The sequence below is a fragment of the Anas platyrhynchos genome, chromosome 12 (assembly GCF_047663525.1).
Source record: "Anas platyrhynchos isolate ZD024472 breed Pekin duck chromosome 12, IASCAAS_PekinDuck_T2T, whole genome shotgun sequence".
Classification (NCBI taxonomy): Eukaryota; Metazoa; Chordata; class Aves; order Anseriformes; family Anatidae; genus Anas; species Anas platyrhynchos.
The window spans coordinates 10,620,421-10,636,231 of NC_092598.1; the positions used below are offsets into that span (position 1 = coordinate 10,620,421).

The 15,811-nt window shown below is 37.1% G+C and overlaps 1 protein-coding gene across 2 annotated transcripts in view; it reads left to right on the forward strand.

The window, feature by feature from the left end:
• The window catches only part of PEPD (peptidase D), a 134,245-nt gene that overhangs the window by 64,833 nt on the left and 53,601 nt on the right, over nt 1–15,811 (forward strand). For both annotated transcript variants that reach the window (XM_027466968.2, XM_072043961.1), the window contains one exon: nt 9,856–9,924. In XM_027466968.2, the coding sequence (XP_027322769.1) occupies nt 9,856–9,924 (69 nt within the window). The remainder of the gene's footprint in view (nt 1–9,855; nt 9,925–15,811) is intronic.

A 15,811-nucleotide genomic window follows, 5' to 3' on the forward strand; every position in this document is an offset into this window, starting at 1 on the left:
GAAGGAAGTCAGTGCTTACTGTCCAGAACTGCATCTTCAAGCAACAGTGGTTACTATAGTTAGCATTTAAATACACCAGGAAACTAAATTGTAAATAAGACAAGGAGTTGCTTTCTGCTCTCTATATATCTATATATATCATAATGTTATTTCTATTTCTGGTATTGGCCTTATTGCTGTCCTTCCTGAGCACATCTCTAGCAGCTAGAATATTTCTTCTAGAATATTTCTCATTTAATATGATTGTACATGCTGTCATTAAATATATGTGTTCATGGCTGCATATTGGGAGGCACTGTAAGAAAGTAAGAACAGCATCCTGGTTAGGATGACAAGTGATATGACGTGGTGCAACAGCAATTGTATGCTATACATAACAAAATTGAGAGTGTTTTTTCTTCAGGGTATATCTGTAGTCATCTTTTAAAAAGTAAGGAGTGTTTTTGATAAACCTTGGTAGAGCATATTGCCACAACAGCATTTGTTCCTCACATCTGCTAAGTATGAATACTTAAATATTCAAAATGACCTTTCCAGGCGTGTTCTTTTGAAGAGATAGTTATATATTCTTCACAGTAATCTGTTGTTTCTGTTATTTATCGGGATATACATGTGCAGTGCACTTTTTAAAGAAGTAAAATGTAGTCCCTGCTGCCAAGAGTTTGATCTATAAGCAGGAATAGACAAAAAAGGGAAATGAGAGGATACATATAAATCAAACTATGCAGCAGCTTAAGTCTTGTGCATTTTAATATCCTTACATTCAGTGACTTCGTCATAGGTGCCTGTGATGTGAAAACATCATACTATCAACATTTGTTAATGTAGAAAACTTGAAGAAAACCCAACGATTTCATTAACCTACCCAAACAGTAGAAATCAGCTTATGAAAATTAAATTTAATATGTCTGAGCCAGTAAAAATAACCTAATGTGTATTTTTGGATTATTTGTAAAATACAATTTAATGGGTAAATTAACCAGGTTTCTTCTATAAGCTTATTACGTTTCCTCATGCCAGATTCAGATCACTGAAAGCAGTGAAACCCTAAGGCTGAATTTACTCTATGAAACTACTACTTGGAACATGCAGAGTTTAGAAACGTATTTAATAGCTGTAATTTATTGAATGTTAGGTTGTCTCAGCAAAAAATATCTATTGTAATAACATGAAATTTTAAAGGCTGGATTACTACAGGATATTGAGTGTTCCTGACCAGCTATCTGTGCACTCCATTATTCAGAAAGAAATAATTTGTTCCATATTTGCATTAAAAACTGAATTAGTCATAGCAAAGAACAGTTTAACTTCCATCTTTTTCACATCTCAGCCTCCCATTAATGCAGACTGAAATGCAGGCTGTCATGATCACATTGTGATATACCGCGCTTCCCTCCCAGATGGTGGAAAAGGGGTACCCTAAGTAAATGAAGCTGGTGGCACCTGCAGTAATTAGAGAATCTCTTGGCTCATGTTGTTTCCTAAAACCAGAAGAGGAGAGAAGTAGGAAGATCTGTACAGATGTCACCTTATATTTTTTTTCCTTATCTAGCAGGCTTTAAGTAGCCTTGTGTTTTGAGTTCACAAATCGTGAAGACATACAAGTTTAATAATAAGGATGAAGTATTTATCTTTATTATGGTCAGTTACGGCTAATCTCCTTTTAGAGTTCTAACAGGGATTTATAGGGATTCATTTGAGTTTCAGGATTGGAGATAATTAAGTACCTTTCTTCTGCAAAGAAGAAATGGAGAGAATTGGCTCAAAGCTAAAACAAGATTCCTGCTCTAGTGCATATATTAAACTTCCTTTTATTTGGTTGTCACCCCAATAGGAATGATTAGTGGGTTGTAAAGAAAGAAAATGTATTGCATTACATCTATTAAAGCATGTTTTATATGTAACAGTAATTAAAATATAATTGAAATCATGAGTTCTTCTAATTATTGGCTTTACATAATGCATAGTTAAAGAGTGAGCATCTATAAATGTGTCCTTTTTACACATCCAGAAATGGTTTGCTGGCAGCATTTTAATTAAAGATGGATTAGTTAAAATGCAGTTTAATCATTCTGTCATCAAAGGATTTAGACCTCATTAATTAGCTGTTGATAAATAGGTTTAAACTACAAAAAATTAATTTAAAATATGCCAGTTGAGATCTAGAATTATTAGAGTTGGAAATGGAGCAAAGAGTCTAAGAAATTTTCATGCCATCTCTTTCTGTAATATTAGATTAAGTATGAAATTCAGACCACTGCAGAACTTGGCTTTGCATTGTTACTGATGTGCATGGCTACACACGGACTTCAGAGTTGTTGAAGAAACGAAAAGGAGACCCTTCTTAATGATCATTGCTTTGCAGCATGGTGGTGGGGATCTGTTCTCCATTTATGAATGGTGAAGGTTCAAAACTCATTTAAAATTCCCTTCTGCTGTATAGAGATCACACTTCTGTGTTAGATACCTAAATACAATGGATGGGGAGTTTCAGACTTGCCGGCAGGAGCAGGAGTCAACTTACAGAACGTGGTGTTAACACAGTGTAGAATGAGAAGGTTTTCACCTTGTGCTCTATTACCGTGATCTCCCTTGATACCAATATTGAACCACCCAACTGAACGGCTGTTGAAGACTGCCTGTTACACTTTGTGTTGTAGTGGACTCCAGAATTGTTCACACAGTCTGTTACCTCTATCAGCTGCAGGGACAATTACTTCAATCAATTTAATTTCATTACTTGCAATGGTCTAATCGTAGACACAGTCTCAGTGATAGCACAGTCCTGTACTACATAGACTTACAACATACAACATACCTGTTGGTTACCTAATGGTAGTTCTTTGACTCACTAAAGCTCTAATGAAATCCTTTGTAATAATAACTTGTATTATCTCTGTAACAGTCCTATTGCAGACTTACCCATTGTGGAAGAGACCTGTGTAGTACAAAGTTGGAGCAGTTTCAGTTTGTACAGGTGAAAAAAACAAAGGCATGTACACCTTGACTTGCAAGTTTTTCAGAATTAACATTTAAATTTGTGCAGGTTGATACTATGAATACCCTAATCAGCTTAATTTCTATGAAACAGTAACTGTAAGGATTTCATTAGTTGTCATAATATTTCAATCTATAAGTCAACCATTTTTTATGCAGACAAATCTATTCTGACAATTGACAGATGCATTTTCCAAGTAGATTTGAAAGAGTTTTCTGAAAATAATAATTTGAAACCATATTGAAGACTTTCTTAAAATGCTTCCTGAATGTAATTTTCAAGACAGACTCATTGAAAGGTGTGTTTACAGCACACTATAGTAGCTGTCCTATCTCTAAGGGTACCTGTTCAGTTGTCTTGCCATGCTTCTGGAAAGTAAGTAGTTGGGTATGGAGTTAAACATTTACGTAACTAATGTTTTCATTTGAATGTTGGTAATGAAATGGTTTAGCAGAACTTCTGTGATAGTACATAATTTGATGAATTTCTGGAGTGGGGTGGAGAAATGTTGCATCCGTGCGGAATTAGATGAAGTACAAAGGAAGTAGAGAGAGGTGGGTATATGAATCTCTTAAAAACTGCATTTGTTAAAATGTTTGCCCTTTCCTCATACTAGGAAAAAAAAAAAAAAGTTGGATTTATACTCAAACAGAGCTGTTAGAAGAAACTCTTATCAATCTCTATGGGGTGGCAAAAGGGAGATAATTCCACAGACATTATTAAACTGCTGCTGTATCATAGTATCATGTTGTTTCTTTGCTTCCTGACCAAAATCATAAATTTTAGGTTTGCAAAGTGATGGGAGAAAGCTTGCTTTATATGGAACAGTTAGCTTTTGTAATGAAAGGGTGGCTGTGAAAGTTAAAAACAAAGAAAATGTCTGAGAGAGAAAATGAAAGTCCAGTTTTTCTAAAATCACCAACCTGTGTATTTTCTTCAAAAAAGCTGAAGTATCAATTAATGTCATATAATTTCCTCAATTATTCTCTAAGTAAGACAGGTAATTTGTAATTCCCAATTATACAATTAAAATGCTAATTACCCCTCACCTAAACTCTCTGTTCTTGAACTGAGATTATCAATTACCTTCAATCATTGCAAATCATATATGACATTTGTGACAGTGCTGGGGCTTGTATTATTTATGGACTTCCTGTTTAATGTGTCTCTGGTTTCCAGGTAGCACTAATGCCTGGTGAAATGGCTGTGCCTTAGTGGGCTTCATTTCCTGAAGGAATGCCATCCCTTCTGATCTGTGTCATTTTGTATGCTTAAAATATATCTGCATTTGGGGATAATCTTGCCCTCCGTTCTTACACCGAGTTCTGGCTTGTCATCCATTTCAGTAGAAAGAAGTAGCACATTTAGAAATACCAACATGAATTTTTGATTACCAAGGTGAGACCATTCACTTCTATGCTGCTTCTACACAGCTTTTCCTTATTTCATAATAGATGTTCTGCACTGTAGTTACATTAATATTCTACCAGTTTCATGTCATACCTGCTTACTAAAGTTACAGTTCTTCTGTCCCCACTGAACTCAAATAACATTTTTCACTTCTAAGCACCTATTATTATCTCGAGTTTGCTGCAAATAAAAATAACTTAGTTGAAGTAAACATACAAAAAAATGACAATGGAGTCTAGATGTTGGAATTCGGAACAATCAACATTTTTCAAAAAAAGTCACATTATTTCTGCTTGTGTATGGTGCAAATCAGGGCAATGGTAAATTGTAATTCTTCAAAGTATAGCTGCTTTCAGTATTTCTGGCTAACAATAAGCTTCAACAGCTCCACTCCATGGCAAAACAGCCCAACCAATGATTTGAATTTAAAAAAAGAAAATCAGAAGTAGCATAAATAGTTAGGTTTTAGAAGTCAGTGCAGAGAAGTATTTTTTTTCCTGTTATTTATGGACAGTAAGTTCAGTTCTAAGCAATTTCCAGTCATGTAGACCAGTTAGATTAACAATATTGCCTTTTGTAAAATCTTTAACGATATTGTCTCTGAGATGTAGAAGAAAGCTCAGTGCACTAATTCTCCTTGGTCAGATGAAAGTCTTTAATCCACCATTTGCTCGCAAATAGTAAACCTGGATTTCTTCTTCACGTCCCTTCTTCATTCTCTCACAATGAAGTTCTGACTTTTTTGTATTGAAACAACCTTGGACACGTTTTGCAATATTGCAGTGTTGTGTTGTGAACTCTATGCAATTAGGATTAGATAAACTAAACCTTAAAGCATCTTTTTGCCCATGGAAAATGAGTGATGTTAGAAAAGTAGTATAACAAAGGGAAGTGCCCTGTGTTTAAGAACCTCACTGTGTCTAGTGTGGGACTAAACAAAGCATTGCTCACCTTGAGCACATACCCACTGATCAGCTGCTACCCCCTATAATGGACACTTCCTCTTTCTGTGTGTGCAGTTAATTCTTCCAACCTAGTTTGGTGCTAGGTAGAAATACTTCAGGTATCATGGACAAATTGTTTCAAGTGTGGCTTAGCAGTTGCGTGTTATTTGGCCTTTACAGCTTCTTCATGTGAAGGTACTTACATGTCTAAATGATCAAAAGAATGGCTGTCAGTCCTGGTGTAATTAGAACAGCTTTAGAAGATTTGGCCTTTTGTGAATTCTTTAAAAAAGCTTTGTTTTTTTAGCCTGTCTCATGGCTATTCTTGATATTGACACTGTACAAAAGCATAAGGGCACAATATAGTTGTAATTCAAAAGTAATTCAGTTCACAGATAACTAATAGATATTCACCTGCATCTTGCAACTGTACTCATATAAAAAAAATACAGAAAATCCTCCGAGTTCTGTACCAAATTCCCATAAGCTGCTGTGGTTTCCAATTCATAGTTCAAAACCACCTGCTTGCATTTCAAGGCAAGTCTCAAGGGCTGTGTTGAAAGAATAATATTTCTGAAGTGTGTAAAGGTTTCTTTTTATTAGGAAGCAACTTTCTCAAAGGTTCACTGAGGAAATTATTGTGGATCTGAAACATCCTCAAGCCAGTGAGTGATCACTTGTGGAAAAAAAATATAAATAAATGTATTTTCAGTACAAACATCTTAATGAGATACTGACCCAAGAGTGTCCTTGACTCTTCTGTGTATTGTATGCTTCACAAGAAAAGTTAAGTTTATGACAGCTGATCTCTCTGATAGTCTGAAAAAAAAAGAGAAAAAAAAAAAAAACAAAACTGGTTTCTGAGCTACCAGTATCCAGTAGGTGTTCTTGAAGTGGCTCCAGTGTCTGGAAATAATGAGCAGGGTTATTTAGTGTTTTTGGTCATCTGTTGTAGGGAATGTTAGAAGGAGTAACTGTTCCTCCACTCCAAAGTGCACACCTTGTTCTGCAGCACCTCTCTGTAGTTACCAGGGATGCAAGGCTTGGGAAGCAGGAGCATCGGGACGTGCCACTGAGGCATGTGTTGGGCAATTTGGGTATTTTTTTGGGTATTCTTGCCACTATCTGTTCCTTCTTTGTCGTTCTTTTTCTTCATACTTAATGCATTCCCTGCAATTACAGTTGTTACCTCTTTTGCAGCACACAGACCACGTTACTTAATTGGATTTTTATTTAGAAGTTGAAGCTTTCTGATCTAGAATTATCTTGGTTTTGGAAGTAAATAGTTGAGAAGTATAAAACGTGGTGGTCTTCTGAATATTTATTATGACTAGAGAAGAGCCAACGACCAGAATTCAAATTAGACATTACTTATTTACTTCTTTTGGGAAATAAAATTCACACTTGGCAGAGTATATGTGAATTTGTTTTATTTTAGTGATGAGGAATATCTGGAAATAAGAAGTGTGAGGGAAGTCATTACAGATTGTTACTGCCCCTCCTGCCCTAAATGCCTTTGTTCCATGAATCCATTTAAGTTAGGAAAACTGTTAAAATTAAACTTCTTTATTGGATTCAGTTTGCATTCCTGGTGCAGGTCTGGTTGAAGTTGTCAGAACGCATTAGACAGCAGCAGAAACTGGACTGTAGATGATCTTAAGACACACAAGCATCATTGTCAGAGTGGTTTGTGTAATTTGTCAGAAAGATTGTAGCAGATTTTACTTCAATGGCTTTTTAGGAGGATCTGTGAAAGTGATTTTTCAAGCATTTTGGAGGTTTGTGTGGATGTATGCAATACTCCTTAACATCTCAAAAATGCCAACTATATACTTTTCTGTTACTTCTAATGATGATGGACCCATGTTGTCAAGACTTGTCAGAACAGTGGGGATGAAATGAAAACATACTTCCGCAAATTTGCAAGGGTGGGGGGCAAGAGCGCTCATGTGAGATACGCTTGAATAAATGGGGGGTAGTTTGCTCTTTTTTAAGTTAATGGGAAGAAAAAAAAAAAAACAACACAGTTTTATTAGAACTTTAAACTCCATTAAAATATTGTTAGTCAGTTAAAGATGATGGTATTTTTGGTACCAAAATCAGGATGTACTCCTATATTTAAAAAGAAAAGGGGAAAAAAATACTGTTTCAAAGCAATGAAAAGAACATGCCATCTCAAACAAATCAATATGCATTCAAAAGGTAACATCTGACATGTAAGTACACCAATGGCTGATCGGTATACACGAGTGAGATAGTATGTGTATGATAAGTAATATGTACAGCCTCCAGGGAAATACTGCATAAAACATGACAGAAAAGCTTTGAAACACATGAAAGAAGGAGAAAAGAAAGAGGTACTTAACACTTGTATCTGCGTTGGCTGCATTAAAAACTCATGGCAAAGCATCTAGCACCAACATAAAACTGCCTAAACATACATGTATCCTCCACTCAGATAGACCAAGCAAAGTTCAAGATGCAGTGTTTGCAATATATGTGGAGCACCAGATGAAATGATATTCTGTACAGCTATTTCAGACTTCCACTTTTGTATTGTATTCTTTGATAAAGATTCTTGTAGTGTGTAGACAGTGAAATCCTGGTGTAATGAAGTTTAGCGGCAGGATCTGCACTGACTTCAGTGGAATGAGGATTTTAACTACGAAGTACTGGCAGCTTCTATAATTCTGCATCTGTTCTTTTTTTAGCTTTGAAAAGCCAACATTTACCATCAAAGGGATTTGTGATCCTTCACTTACCTTGGACATGTTATACAAGGATGTTAGCTGTCTCTGATAGCACTGATGAATTTCTTGCCAGCTGCTTGAACATGTGTCTGATGAGTCATAGCGTGAAAAAGTAAATTCACGGCAGTGTGAGTAGTTTTACTTCTTGTAGCAGAAGACTCGTTACCTGGCAAAGTTACGCTGTCTTCAGCTCAGTCACATAAACAACTACTCACTCTTAAAAGAAAGTCCATAATGTTTGATGAAACAGCCAGGTTTACTTTTTTTAGAAAACGGAAATAAAGCTCAGGCAACAGCTGGATTATATGAAGCCTGTCTTAATTTATTTACTACTTTTTACTGCTAATTTGGGAGTACTGCAAAAGGTGACTACCGTTACTCTGCTGCACAGCTTCATATAAATTCCAACCATGAATATGTGATCAGTTGTCATATGGAAAAATAAACCCTCCTATCCCAGCATCAGCGATGATGGAAGGATGTTTACAACCTTCATTATTTCATTTTTAAAGCTCTTTAGAATGTTACTGAAAGTTGCTGTCTAGAGGAGATATTTAATCCAATCATTTAGTGTGAAAGGTCTATAAATACGCTAGAAGTTCCTTCCTAGAACATAACTATACACATATAACAGTATAATACGTTGTTTTGCAAAATGTTTGTGCATAGTATCACGTTGTGTAGAGTAAACCTTGTCTGCAAGTGTGCTAGGAAGGAGCAAACCTGTAACTTCACCTCTATGTGACGTGTCTGTTTGGTGAACTGTCTGCACCAGAGCAAATGATGTTTTAGATGATATGTTTCATGAGCCAAATTTAGTTCTCTGTGCTATGCTCTCACTGTGTCAGAGTTTCTCCTTAGGTCCTCTGTCATTTGACATACTCTTTGCAGTTACTGGTTTCTGGGGCAATGAAAAATCAGTGTTTTTGACTTGTAAAACCAAAACATTTTTAGCAGAAAAGAATCTTCTATAACGCGTCTGCATATACATGTGTCCTTAAATGTAGGCTTTTCTTTTTCTGTGTGATTTATTTGTATGTTTTGTTTCGTTTCTCTTTAAATACTGTCATTTTGTGTAATTCTAAAATCTGGTTTGGATTTGCAAGCATATAATGTCTTTAATATCCTTCAAAGAACTTGAATTGTGTTCTGCGGATTGCTTCTGCAGAAGGACAAAATCACAACATCTCTATTCTTTGAATAGCACCATTATCACTCTGTGTTAATGAAATGATTTCAGTATTACAACAAATGAGTTTTTGAAATCCATTCAGTATTAAAGGGAATTGGATTGTAATTAGAGCATATTTCAAAAAGAATAAAAGGATCTATGATATGCTCTTAGCTCTTAAAGCACCTAATCCTATATTAATTGTGCTCTGGGCACATCTGCCCTTATGTGAAGGGGACTTAGACAGTAAGGATGAAAATATTTCAGTGCTTTTGAGGCCAAACAGCTCCTCCAACAGGATGTCATTTCAACAGGAGTAATGTTCAAGAGCATGCAACTGCTCTGCTTCCCTTCTCCATCCCTTGTGTATTGCAGTGTTCTTTGTAGGTTGTCAGGGACTTCAGCTAATGTTACCTTGTGGAGTGGGATCTGTGTTGAATTTTTTATTTCCCTTGTTTGGGCAGGAGAAGATCACAGATTTGCACAACACAGCTGTACTGAAGCAAGACTTGTCCTCTCTGTCTTGTGGTAGTTTTGAATATATTGAATATATTGTTAATTACCATCTTTGTTTCTTTGCAGCCTTTTCCAACACTATTGCTATACTCGAGGTGGCATGCGCCATACTTCCTACACTTGCATCTGTGGCAGGTAAGTCGATGGTTTATACTGAGCTATTGCAATGTTTATTGTCTGTTTCCCACTGGATATTTGTAAAATTGTTCCTTTTTGGCATGTGATGTGTTTGTGAGTGCCAACAGAGTGAGTTTTGAACCGTTTCCTCTGCAGAAGCAAGAGAAAGGTGGCAAGTGTTGTGTCTTAAAGAAATAACCCCGTTACAGATTCTGCTACACTCAAGAGATTCCACAATGAGTGCTGTTGCTGCCAAGATTCCATTTATGCTCACATCTGCGCTACAATTGGCTTTTTTATTAAACAGTGTTATGAAGAAGGGCTTTAGAGCTATTCTCCATTGTTCACAAATACTTTCTTTGAAAAGTATTAGACCTTAAGTATTTCATATGGCTTTCGAACTTCTTTGAGAATGTTAGGATGCACTAAAACTAATTTTCAGGGGTGAATTTTTGAAGTTTTTTCTGCTCTCTCTCTTCTTGCTGAACAGCTGGAGTTGAAGCTATTATATTTGAGAAAATAATATAAAAATTCTCCCTGCAATTGTAAAAATACACGCTTTTACTTCAAAGAATTTCAAGAGATTAGTGTAGGGTATGTGTCAAGGACAGCTATTTACTGTATGCAGAGATTAATCTTATGTAGTCACTAGAATAAATCTGATCAGAAATTTATGACAGATGAGGCATACGTGTTGGTATATATGCTCTACTTGTGGATCTACATGCTATGCACAAGCATTTGCCTGAATTCACATAGGTTTATTGTAAAAAATAATTTCTAAGATGATGACTATAGTATTATATTGCTTTGGGGGTAATGAGGACAATTAGCATCTCTGCTTCTTTCTGTGGTTTACTCAACTGGTTATTTGTAAATGCAATTTTTTCAATTTATATGCAAAATTGCACTATGAGTAGTTTTATGGCAAATTGTGCATCTAAATTGTTGGAAAAGTTTTCTGTTTTAAGTACCATCATATAACTTGAAAATTAATGTGACACTGCAGTGAGACTTCACCTCAGTTACAGGCTGAGATGGTAGAATCAAGTTGTCTCTGTATGGTTTTCCACAGTCATACGGGTTTCACATTTACTTACAGCAAACCAGAACCTGTGCTGCAGTATCTGATTTGGGTGCGGAAGCTAGAAACAGGGATGGCATTGCTAAACCTATAGAAAACCCTAGTGACCTTGAAATGCCTTGAAATCCAAACAGTATCCTGATTTGCTGGGATATGGCGTGTTATTGTTATTTAGCTGGGAGATGGTGTTGTATCCTACCGCTACTATCAAAAGTAGAGACAGACTGGATTTAAAAATAAATAAATAAATAGGCCTTTGTCAATAAATTGCTATATTCTGAATGATGCAGTAAGAATGAATAAAATTAACCATTTTAAGCTAGGACTTAATGAAATGAAAGTAGATCCATTCGATTAATTCAATTAGCATAATAATGGCAAAAGTAATGGGCGTTTTTAATTACTATGAAAATGTCATTGTAAATACTACACTTAACTACATTTGAGATTAAAAATAGCTTTTGCAATTAGGGTTTTTGAATAGTTATGTATTATTCTATTCATGCTGAGTTCTGTTGTTTTCCTAGCACTTAAAAGTGTGATATTTTGACAGGATCTTTCTTTCTACTTACAGGCCTGATAATAATTTCCATAGAAGACAATAATGTTTTTAATTAAAATATGTTTGCTATTTAGGTTTTAAGAAAGATGCTCACTAAACCAGAAAACAAGAGTAATCAATACTGTATTTCAGGTAGAAGTCACTTGGTACGCTTTGGGTGCATGCATTTATTGCAGTCTTGGTCCAGTGTTTGCACTCTTCAGGAGACAGTTATTGAATATTCGGTGTGACCAAGTGTGCTTCATGTATTCACTTCTATATATTCACTCTCCAATCAGTTGAGAATAACAACAAATGTGTTAGTGTTATTACTGGTCATCACCTAGCTGGGTTAGTCCTGCAGTTAGTTAGCAATGCTTTCTAACATTGTTAACTTGTAAGCAGTTTGAAGTGCAATCAGATGTTGCATAAGTGCAATTAAATAAGAATAGTACTGATAAATGTAATTGGATTATATTTAACATTAACTTCCAAAGTGTTGACTTCAAAGTAGCGTGTAAATGCTAATGAACTTCTTATTGCAGTGCCTTAGTGTACCAAGTAGCCATTTTTAGAGAGGAAAAGAAAGGTTAAGTTACACGCACAGTGCATCCTGTGACCCTACAATGGATGGCACCCACTGGTGACAAGGCACCAGTATCTCTGCAACCACCATGGAGGCTGTGGTCATCTGCTATCTGGGGTTGTGCCATCTTAGGTGTAGGTTCAGATCTTCTAGATAGATGCCTCTAGGCAGATTACAGCTCTCACCAGATGATACCAGTGATTACAAATAATGCAGTCCAATAAAACATGTTTCTCTGTCTGAGGATCATCATAAATAAAGCTTTTTGGATAAGGTTAGGGTACTTACTGAATCCGTTTTTCCTTCTTTTTCAATCCAACTTTAAAAAAATTAATCTCTTAGATGAAAAAGTGGAGAGAAGGATGTTAATGCTTCCCACTAGATTGACTCTATTATTTAAAGCCTGATGGAAATAGTTTGCTTGTTTAGTTCATGGTCTATTGGTTTTTCTTTAGATCTTAATGTAGAGCTAATAGCTGCACTTTTTCTTATGTTTGATACTCAGTTTAATCCTGTTCTTAAAATGTTGCTGACATCTTTCTTCTTTCTTTCTTCCACTCCCTCATTTTGAGAGCTTTCTGATTTAAAGTGTTTTTTGGGGCCTGTTTTTTCCTTCCCTGGTAATCTGAATCTCTTCCTCCTGTTTGCATTCTCAGTGGTGTTAATTTGCAGCTTTTCTGCTGCTTCACGTAATTCTTTCTGCAACAAACATGTCTGGCACCAGTTAGAGGCAAATTATTAAAGGAATAAAAATAGATATGTAGAAAATTCTTGTAGTATTTTTCAGTTGGGCTGCCTGAAGGCAGGCACTGACATCCCCACGCGTGGTGGTTTTTGGAGGTGTGCTGGCCTCCAGGAAGGCAGCAGAGCTCCCGGTGGTCAGCACTTCCCCACAGCACGTCCTTTGAAACCCCAGCTTTGGCACTCTGACATGAGGCCTTTCAACTGTTACTCCTTGGGAAGAAAAGAAATATGTTTTACAGGAAGGCTTGTTGGCTTTGCCAGTGCCGGGGGTAGGGAGGGTGTTTTAATTGTTCTGAAGCCACCTTGAAAGTCAGACAATCATTACAAACTATTCCTGGTTAGCTGTAACGTTTACCTTGAGGGTACACTTCACTGCAGTGAAGTTTCTGTGGCCTTGCTCCTGAGGCATCTTCCCTGCCTCCATCTTGAGGCAGAGGTGAAGGCGCTTCCCCTGAGGGAGGTCTGACGTGCACTGCCCGGCAGCAGCAGGCCGGAGGTGGCCACACAGGTGCAGTAACCCAGGCCAACCCTGCCTTTCTGAGGTGAGAGCTCCCCCCTGCCCTCCTACGGGGCTTCGGTTTGAGCCAGGGACCAGTCCTGGAGTTTACACTGTGGGTTTCTTTTGGTTGACAAACAACTGGGGGAGCTTTCAGGAGCAGGTCTCTTGTGCCTCAGTTGTTAACGGGCCTTCAGTCCATGGGGCCTGCCTAGAGCCAGCCTGAAGTAAACAGATCTCTCACCCCGATTGCCTCAGACAAAAACAGTGGAATGCATATGGTGTGGGTATCTGGTCTTCCACACCAGCTGCTTCTCTCTGTGGTACAATCCCATTTATGCTACAGAGCCAAGATTTGCATGAAAGATAGGGAGTTTCCAATGCCAAGAAAGATTGTGCTGCTTAATGCTTAAGTAACGGCGGAGAAAAACAGATTTTCATGCATCTTCTGTAACAGTTGGTGCCAAACCTTACAGAAATATTTTGTAAACTAAAACTTTTACGTTAAACTGTGCAAAGGAAATCCCTCATTGTTGTATTTGGAATGCCTATTGTTAAAAACATTCGTGCAGTACTCATATTTGAATATATGACTTGTTTATGCAGCTGGTATGATATATAACACTGAGAGTGCCAGCATATGATGATAAGTAAACAAGTTATCTGCAAATATGTTAGCATGAAGTCATGCCCTTAAGCCTCATGATAATTTTTTTTAAGTTGATCATAAATGCATGCATATGCTATCTGCTTCTATTCCTTTATCCCTATTTTTAGAAAGAGATAAGGAATAGTATATCTAGCTAAAATCCTGACAAACTGCTGTGGAGCATGTGTGTGGATGCCACTTAGGGGAATGTTTTATTTTTGTGTTTTTCCTTAAAAACCGAGCATATGGATTCACAGTGTCATGCATAGCACCAAGGTCATTCCAGTTGCTTCCAAGTGCTCCCTCCCTGTCTCCCGTGAATCATAGCTCTTTACCTAGGAAGCAGTTCCTCAGGCAGCACATGATGTTGCATCCTCTTGTCAGTGCTGATGGACTAAAGCAGAGGCAGGAGCTGTCTGTGCTGCTGTCAGCTGCCTGTGGAAGCAGAAGGCCAAGGCTGGAAACCCAGTTCTTGCCATACATGTAGCCTGACACAGAAGGTCTTTCCATGGATTTCACTCTGTTGTCCAGTTATAATTTTTTTCATGCAGAGCAAACTAAATTTGAAAGCGTCCTGGCATGGAAAGCTGCAATTGTGGCCAAAAGAAACTATTCCACAAATGCCCAGGAGACAGGAAATCTCAGAAGGAGGCTCACTTGTGTCTTCATCTTGTATGCAGGTTTTACAGGGCTGTTTTCAGTTATCTGCATGACAGAGTACGTTCTCAGCTCAGGCGGCCAGGAAGCAAAAAGCAGCCAGCTATTAGCCAGCTGTAAAAATGTGCTTACGCCATTGGACTAACATTACAAAGCAAATCTGTCACAGCCTTAATTCTGTGTGTGTTTTTTTAACTCTTTATTTAGCAATTTTAATTTTTCCTTTCAATGTTGTATAAGAAATACACTTCCTATCAGACAATCATTCATACAATTCTGAAATGTTGTCCCTCGCTGCCTTAGTATGTACTGATTTCCTACTTGCTAAAGAATAGAGATAAAATGTTACTACTTTGAAATTACTGATATGATCCAGCCCTTTGGATTGAGAGCCTTTGGAGATTTAAGAAGGCATCTGCTTTCTCCTCCATAATCCTTGCTTATGGAATTGTTATATTTAAATGAATTAATGCTCAGTTATGTATCTAAATGATCACAAGGACTGTGAAGGTATCTTAAAAGTAAGCTCTTTCTGGATACAGTGCTTATTTACTGGGTTTGTAATTGCACGTATCAGAAGTCTAATATGAGATGTATGTCAGATGGCACATTGATGTCAGGTACAACAAGATTCACTGAAATTGAGCCTCTGATTCCTTCTACCTAAAATAGGAAGCTATTCTGCCATCATAACTGAAAGAATTAAATTTGAGCAGGATGACCAATACAGCTTTGATAGAGTGAGGTAGACTGGCAAGTCATCTTGAGGGGTCAGAGTGATGCCACGGCAACCCTGTTCCAACACATGTATTTTTGGCTATGATATAATTTTTCTACCTTTGTGAAGAGAGAAAACATCTGTCTCAGGAGAACAGTAAAAGTTAGAGCTTGAGATCTTTACCTGTCTTTTAACTGACGTTTGCTAGACCTGGAGGAATAACAGTAGACAAGAGAGGGATGCCAAGACCAAATATAGGTCACTGAGTGGATCACGGAGCTTTAGAAGTGCAGAGCAAAGGTCCGTCCTTCTCTGGAGATGTTTTATTCCTGTGAATCAGCAGTTTAGTCTAAAGGGTTTTCAAGAATAAAAATCTTTTCTTTATAAGGTGATTTTAATAAGAGATGAAAATAGAGTGATGGGTTTTGTG